This window comes from Trachymyrmex septentrionalis, unplaced genomic scaffold (assembly GCF_001594115.1).
Source record: "Trachymyrmex septentrionalis isolate Tsep2-gDNA-1 unplaced genomic scaffold, Tsep1.0 scaffold148, whole genome shotgun sequence".
NCBI lineage: Eukaryota > Metazoa > Arthropoda > Insecta > Hymenoptera > Formicidae > Trachymyrmex > Trachymyrmex septentrionalis.
Genome location: NW_017304631.1, coordinates 263,320 through 271,282, shown reverse-complemented (window position 1 = coordinate 271,282; position 7,963 = coordinate 263,320). Strand labels below are relative to the sequence as shown.

General features: G+C 33.0%; 3 protein-coding genes across 10 annotated transcripts in view; 2 read left to right on the top strand and 1 right to left on the bottom strand.

The window, feature by feature from the left end:
* The window catches only part of LOC108745758 (pre-mRNA-splicing factor 38B), a 4,291-nt gene extending 2,001 nt beyond the window's left edge, over window positions 1-2,290 (bottom strand). Inside the window, exons 1-3 of one of the 2 annotated variants that reach the window (XM_018482091.1) lie at window positions 1,974-2,290; window positions 1,120-1,403; window positions 112-275 (exon numbers count right to left, since the gene is read on the bottom strand). In XM_018482091.1, coding sequence (XP_018337593.1) covers window positions 112-275; window positions 1,120-1,403; window positions 1,974-2,004 — 479 coding nt within the window. In that variant the 5' untranslated portion in view covers window positions 2,005-2,290. The remainder of the gene's footprint in view (window positions 1-111; window positions 276-1,119; window positions 1,404-1,973) is intronic. The other variant, XM_018482092.1, reaches the window with a different exon arrangement.
* Window positions 2,291-3,382: 1,092 nt separating this feature from the next.
* Window positions 3,383-6,024, top strand: LOC108745727 (INO80 complex subunit B). Of its 7 annotated transcripts, none has more exons than XM_018482045.1 (7): window positions 3,383-3,400; window positions 3,961-4,092; window positions 4,195-4,360; window positions 4,682-4,865; window positions 5,029-5,262; window positions 5,366-5,538; window positions 5,622-6,024. In XM_018482045.1, the coding sequence occupies exons 2-7, from the start codon at window positions 4,047-4,049 to the stop codon at window positions 5,752-5,754; spliced, it is 936 nt and encodes a 311-aa protein (XP_018337547.1). In that variant the 5' UTR covers window positions 3,383-3,400; window positions 3,961-4,046; the 3' UTR covers window positions 5,755-6,024. The 7 variants fall into 7 exon arrangements, with proteins under 7 accessions (XP_018337547.1, XP_018337546.1, XP_018337544.1 ...); XM_018482044.1 differs by lacking the exon at window positions 3,383-3,400 and adding an exon at window positions 3,636-3,683; XM_018482042.1 differs by lacking the exon at window positions 3,383-3,400 and adding an exon at window positions 3,653-3,734.
* Window positions 6,025-6,385: 361 nt separating this feature from the next.
* Window positions 6,386-7,963, top strand: part of LOC108745703 — an 11,917-nt gene continuing 10,339 nt past the window's right edge. Inside the window, exons 1-2 of the mRNA XM_018482011.1 lie at window positions 6,386-6,533; window positions 6,827-6,935. Of these exons, the coding sequence (XP_018337513.1) occupies window positions 6,458-6,533; window positions 6,827-6,935 (185 nt within the window). The 5' untranslated portion in view covers window positions 6,386-6,457. The remainder of the gene's footprint in view (window positions 6,534-6,826; window positions 6,936-7,963) is intronic.

Here is a 7,963-nt window from a genome sequence, read left to right as displayed (position 1 = left end):
TATATATATATATATATAAAATTCTAAAAAATATTTGCGATGAAATTGTTGTATACATTTAATATATCTAATTACATATTGACACCATAAAATGTATTAGATAAAACTCACCTAATATACATAAATCCTAGGGCACGTATGTATGGTGAGTCCGGATGATTAATAAGCCCATTCAATTGCTTTCTAGTTAGCCTCAGTGTGAAGAGTTTGTATAATAGACAATATGCCGTAGAAACAATTCCGCCAGCTCCCACGCCTCGTACCTGCATGAACCGCTAAATTTACACCCCCCTCAGTCAGTTAAGTCACATTCGTGTTACCGTACAATAAATGAACCAAATACATGCTACTCTGCAATTAAGTGGTGCGGTTAACACTTTGTTTCTGGCGATAGTAATAGTACCAAGGCATTTAAATTGTTCGAGCATTGGCAATACTACCATCGTATAAATAACAAACTTTGCGATTTTTTATGAAAACATTTATTGCATTCATCGAAACTTTTCTTTGTCTAATAGCTCAATTTACAGCTCATTTTAACAGAATTAAATAATTCCTTTCTACTATACTGTGCTTTTGTTCCATCTTATAACAAATATTGAGAACCCCATCTCTATTTCATATCATTACTCCACTACATAATCTCTGGCAATTGTTTTAATTATCAAAACAATGATTATTAATAATTATTAATAATTTGTTTCTAAACATACAGATCAAGTGTAACTAAACATTTAAATAACAGTGAGACAATTGTATTGAACGAGAGAGAGAGAGAGAAAGAGAGCGCGTGTGCGAAAAGAGATGGGTTCTAATTGTGCTTAAATTTCAAAAAATATCCTAGAATAATTGATTATAATGGAAAAAAAATATATATATATATATATACATATATATATATATATACTTATTGCTACATTCAAATCATCTTACTACTCTTATTTGACAATTTGCCCATAGGTCACTGGCTAGTGCAATATAATCAATTTTCTGTACAAGCAAATATACTTGTGCAACATGTTTCATAAGCCTTAGACTTTCAACAAATGCATTAATAATTAAAAAACAAAGATAAAGATAAAAAGAAAAAATCCGATGTTGTTGAGAAAACATACTCACGCCTCCACACATGCCAGTTTGGCCCGCAGTCTTTCTGCTGCCTTTTTCCCATGGTTCTAAGTGAGAGACCTTATAATAGATCTCATCAATCACCTCATGATAGGTCTTGAGTTCATACAGATTCACCTTAAAATAATGCGACGACTGTATGTTGGTGAGAATCAAAGGATTCAAATTCATAGTCCTCTCGTTGCCCCATAGTGGTAACACATTTGACTTTTTCCCTTCCTTTGGAGCTAGCCTACGTTCCTCATCGCAACCACTGGAGTTATTCCATGGAGATCCTGAGAAAAAAAAAGACGGCGTATTTCAGTGCAATACAATAATCGATATTCATATTGATAGAATACTAAAATGTTATGTATACGCGCAGAAAATCAATAACTACAAATGCCAAAAGATTGTGAAAAAGATCGTTCTACAAGACAGAAAAGTTGAGAAAACTAATAACGATATTTTATGCATTTCGCATTTCGTTCTATGCGTATCTTTCCGAGCAAATCAAAAAAGTTCGCAAACGAAAGTAAGTAAATCAAACATTACGTCTGTTGCCATTGCTTGCACTTTTTGCACTCACTTAGCAACCTCTCTTTTTTCAATACCCGAATATGTTTATTTTGTTCTAAGTGTAAAAAATTTTCGGGATTTCGAATAACATGAACAAATCTATTATCGACAAATAATTAAGGATTGGGATTAATCTCGGAATAATAATGGTAAAGAACGGGAATCAATCTGATAACGAGTCAAGGTTATGTTATTCGAGGACTAAGAAAACAGCAATCTTGAATGACAGAAAACTTGAGAAATTATATCAAAGTGTCTTTTATAGTTCAGAAAGCGTATTTACTCACCATCCGCACCTTCAGTCTCCTGCATTTGCATCTTTGAACGATTTATCGAGGAGACTCGCGTGGAGTCTCCACATCGGTCGCGTCAAGGACAAACAAACGAACCCGCTCACGGTTCAGCTGCAAATTAATTCAAATGGGATAAACTCATGCGGGAGATTTTCAATGCGATAATTTCTCAGAATATCGTAGAAACCAACGCTGTAACTCTCATCTTGTCCACGAAGCGCGATGGAACGTGCCAAAAAAAAAACACGAGAAATTGTACTGTAGCACCCTATTACGTATGATGGACAAACATACACATCCGGTTTTGTATTGCGCACGCGCCATACCATGATAGAGGTGGAAATGGTGAAATCAGAAAGAAACCTGAGAAAGGATATGAGGGCCTTTTTCCTTCCTCCGCACACTACCGTCCTCTAAAGAAGTGGATGTAAACTGCATAACAATACCTATTTTTTTTATGGTAAAAATGAATATTGTTATGTAATTTCACCGACGAAATACTATTAAAGACCATCAACCCTGGGCAAATTTTCGGCAGTATAAAAAGGGCTCCAAGGGCCCGGAAATAATTGAAGAATGCTGACATTATCGATAATTGATATAAATTTGCTACTATTAATATAAATATTTGGCTCATACATTAGTAAATTCATGATTTTTTTATTACATAAATGTTCCATAAATAAATATATATACTTGTAAAGCTACAATATTCTATATATTACAGAAAAATTACAATTTTTTTTTTGCAGTTGTCATCTCTGTTGATAATCAAACTTTAACAAAAATACTAAAATTACGATTTTAAAGAAAAATCGAGTATTATTGAGTTCTAAATGCATAAATATTAAACTAATAAATCATAAAATTAGTACAATATTATCAGTTTTTAACTCTTAATTACTTCAATATTCACAAGGATGCGAACTCCCATAAGGATGTCGGTCTTTAATAGTATCTTGTCGGTACGATAACTAATGAACATGTTAGAATCTATAAACTTATTGACTAGTGTAAGTCTGTAGAACTTATAAATGCTAATAAATGCTCTTGAGCTAGCCTATTTAAGTCTGTTCGACTTGCTTACACTTTTTACACTTAGGCTGCGTTCCACTTAAATCGCAATGCTCGCAAACATCGTTTGTCTTTGTTTAATATTTAATAAACAACAAGGATAAAATAATTCCACGAACATTGCGGGAGTTAAGTGGAACGCACCTTCAGCGTTTTTGCTTTCTCTCTTTTTAGCTCTATATATCTGTGGCCTAGTTTCCACCGAGGGAGTTTAATCCAGATTAGAATGTAAGAATCAACCAACTACAGTCGAGTATTCTCCTGTTACAGTCAAACGACAGGGAAATGCTCGACTATAATTAGTTGGTTCTTACATTCTAGAAGTCGATTGTGTATCTTGAAATAAGGTGAAAATTACAAAAGCGAATAAATTCACTAGAATATTCATAATTTAATTGGTTAATATCTAGTAATCATTGCTCACTTTTGTAATTTTTGAAATACACAATTGAGCCCCTGATCCGGATTAAACCCTCGGTGGAAACTAAGCCAGTTTTATTTTAAGTGTAAAAAGTGTAAGAAGTGTAAACAAGTCGAACAGGGGATCAATTCTGGGGATCGATTCTGCAGAATCAGTCGATTCTGTCTTCAAAGAAAGTGAAAGATACAAAATCGATCCCATTTTGACTGGTGCAGTGCAATTATGACTGTGTTCAAAAATTCACTGCCAGTGCTAAAAATGTATAATACACGTAACGTAAACTATAGATTTTCAGCGCTGGCAGTAAATTTTAGAATACAGCCTATGACGCAATGAAATTTCCTAACCTTAAAAATTATCAGAAGATATCGAAACAGTTTTAACACAGTTGCTTCTCTTCTACGCATTTTTAATTATTATTTTGGTATTTATATTCATATGAGTACATGATATATAATACATACATTTTTTAATTTTCCAAATCAGATTCCAAATCAGAACAGGTCTATTTATCCTTACGCAGTTACAATCTTGGTGTGTGACGGATAAATCGTCTGGCTGTTTTTGATCTAATGGGTAAGCCGAGAGATGTAAGTACGGAAGAGGAGATAAATTTAGGTAATTGTATATTCAATGTATTTACATCAATTTTGTACGCGTATGTAACAATGTGTAACATAATAATTTATGTTGAGATTAATGTTAATTGAATTTTGTTAGATACAAATGATGTCTCGCCGCAGAAAAGACATAAGAAACATAAACATAAAAAGCACAAGAAAAAAAAGCTTATGCACGATGACAGCGATGCCTTTGTAGAAATCTCAACCGACGCTGATCGGAAGAAAAGCTTTCGAATAAAAATGAAAAAAGAAGATGAACGGAGGTATGTGTATTATATCGTGGTTATTTTCTTATATCTTTTTTTTTGTGCATTATATATCAGAAAGCTAAAGGAATTAATCATACAAAATTACATCCTTCAGCTAATTTCTGTTTTAGAGTTACAATTTCAAAATTAATTATAAAAATATGTATCCTGTTATGTTTGAATAAATAATGGCCTTTATCAATATCTTTTGCTAAGAAAAAAATAATTTTTATTAATTTTCATGTAGCAATACATCATGTTTAATTTCAAGAATATTCCTGTAAATCGTATATACATATGATACACACATGTGCAATAATTTATATTATTTTCTAGTTTGGATAAACGTGAAAAAATATTAAAAACATGTGGTTTGAATACAGCTGCAATAAGTACTGCACCTTCTCCGAAAGCAACTGCAAAAAAAAAAATTCCAAAAGGTAACAAAGGTAAAGATAGTGGAACCAGCAGTGAAGAAGAAAGATGGCTTGACGCTATTGAATCTGGAAAACTGGAAGAGGTATTTTTTTCTCTTTTCTGTTTATTGTAGTAAGGCAAAAACAATTGTATGACATTTAGTATTCCCATATCTTTATATCTGATCATGCTCAATGATAACTCTAATAAGATAATGAAATAGAGAGAGAGAGAGAGAGAGAGACTTGCATTTTATTGTATTCTAGGTTGATGACGAATTGAAAAAAATTAAGCCAAAAGATCCAAAATTAATGACAGCACGACAAAGAGCAATGTTTGAAAGAAAGACTGATACAGAACCGAATCCAGGTGTCGAACAACTCATGTCGTTACCTACTGGTTACAAAGAAAAAGTCATGACTGCTGAAGCTATACAGAAGGCTGCTCTAAAGTCTTTGAAACGGAAACAACTTGCTGATGAAAAGAGAGAAAAAGATAAGGTAGTGAATAACAAAAAGCTTTCTCTGATGACAAATAGCATTATGTTTAGTAATGAGTAAATTGTATGAAAAGAATGAAAACCTTTTTGAAATATTTTTACAGAAAAAAACAATGGAAAGGTTGCTTAAGAAGCAAGAATCTAAAGCATCCAAAGTTATCAGTAAGGGAAGATTATCTAAACGACAAGTACCATTAGTGACGTATCGCTTAACAATTGAAGGAAGTTCTATATCTTTACCTCCCGGTGAAAATTTTCCACTTTCTTCTGCCAAAGAGTATGACAGAATTATTGCTATTATCATTTTCTATACTGACATTTAAGACGCAACATTTATGTATCCTTAATTCAATATTTTAGGAAAAGTCCACCAAAACAAATCCTTTGCGGGGTAAAGCAATGTAAAAATCCCAAAAGATATTCATGTTCGAAAACCGGAATACCATTGTGCAGTTTAAAGTGTTACAAAGCCAATCTCCTTTTGACTAGGTGAACTAAATGTACAAATAATACAAACTTTTTTCCATAAATTTTAGTACATATATATATACGCGTATGCACACACACATGCACGCACACATACACACATAAAGCATGCCTTCCAACAAGTGACTCAGTACAATATAATGATCATTCTTGCTTAACATTGGCGAACAACAAAGATGTAATGATGCTCTGTGTCACACTGTGTGTCATATGTGTCTCTTCTTGGAAAGCACCCATATATGAGAACACACCTATATGCAGCTTACATAAAATAATTAATATAAGTCATAAAAGTATTAATTAAATATAGCGTATATATGTATTATACAAGTTTATATATGTGAATATAAACCTATTTATCTATTTATATTAACCATCAACTTTTTCATTTTCTGTGAAAAAAGAAATAGAAAAGAACATTTCAGATTAATCTCTTTCCTCTCTCTCTATTACCAAAGTACTAACGATATTTATTAAATAATGTAAAGCTGTTTATACGAATGCATCTGTGAAAAGAGAAGTAAGAGGCAATCTTCTCTGAATTGTACTACTTTGTTAGCGTAGGTCTTGCTTTCACCCACTTCCTCAAGCAGGAAGCCGTTCGCGAAGCGTTCACTCGCCGAGTCGGTCGTCGACTTAGATTCACGCAGGATCGCTCAAACTTATGTACGTGTACATACTCGGTTTTAACCCAGATATTCTGGGCCACCATGTCGTGCCTTCGTTATTGCATAGTTTTAACGTTTGTTTTTTCTTCCATTCCGACTTTATGTCTCGAAACATTTGGTAAGTGAAATCCTTTGCTGCCAATAAATATTTATTTTCTGAGTTTATTCTTTACAAAAGCACACTGTATCTCGTCTTGAAGAAAAACACAAAAAATTTCTTGGTTTATGTGTCATTGCTCCTTTATGCAGGATTGCGTGTTTTTAGCTTAATGAAATGAACATGGTAATCATTAACGATCAGCATATCAATCAGTTGTGATTAATGACATTTTTATAAAATTATCCAATATAAAAAATGTGCAATATTTCGTTTATGAAGATTAAACACAATTTTTTATTTCTCATTAAAAGAAAACATAGATAATTATCACGGATGTGTGCGTCCTTGCTCCGACAAATCATCTTCGAAAAGAACATGCGTTTATCATTTCTTTATCACGGAATCGCACGTCACAACAAGGTGAGACATTTATAAGTTTTTCTTTTTTTATAAAATAATAATATTAATTGATTTGTAAATTAGCAGATATATTACCGCTGTAACATACATTCGTGAGAAAAGGATTGTAAGCTAAAAAAAAACTTTAGGGATTTTGTAAAATAATCGAATAACACCCCAAAACAACACAAAGTCTAAAATTGTGACAAAACGTCTTTAAGTCATCTTTTAGATGCAAAAAACGTTTTATGACCTGACGTTTTAGACACTTTGTTGTCTAGGATGTAATACGTTAATTAAAAATTAATAAAAAAAATTAGAAGAATGGCGTGTGAGAGAGCGGGAGAGAGAAAAAGAGATATTCCCCGTTATCTCTTCCGAAATGCACTGTAGGATGCAAATGCAGTGGATACTTGCGGTCGCAGATTGGTATGCGGTGTTTTAACGGTTTATATTCATGATTGTGGCGTTCAGGTAACAGATACCATCCTGAATCGACCAACATCGCTGAACATTGTGCATAATCTGCTGCATATATATACGTACACTATCGATACCTACACATACACATCGCACGCAAACTGTGACTCGGACTTGGCGGAAGCGCATAATGGCTGATAATACAGTCGTCTTGGTGTAAACTTTGTGTGACGCTTTTGCACCGTTTCTCCGTGCTTCTTTTCCACGTTGTGAAACGTATACTTATCTAGTGAAATCCGTCGATCTTACCATCCCGGCGCCCATTTCTTTCGATTAGTTTTTCTTATATAAATAAAACGGTTATTAATCGAGAATAAGAGTCGCTGTTCGCGAATTTGAAAATGGTGAGTTTTATTTATATCGAATGTACGGATACTATTATTGATTATTATACACTTTTAATTTTAGTAATTCACACATACACACGTAATCGGGTTTTGTCAAGTAAGAATTATTCACTAACGTTGCATCGATGTTACTGATATTTTACTTGTCGGAGAAAGTGTGCGATTTAATATTATATATAATATTAATATATGAAAAAACGCTGACATTTCGCTCCCTTCGCT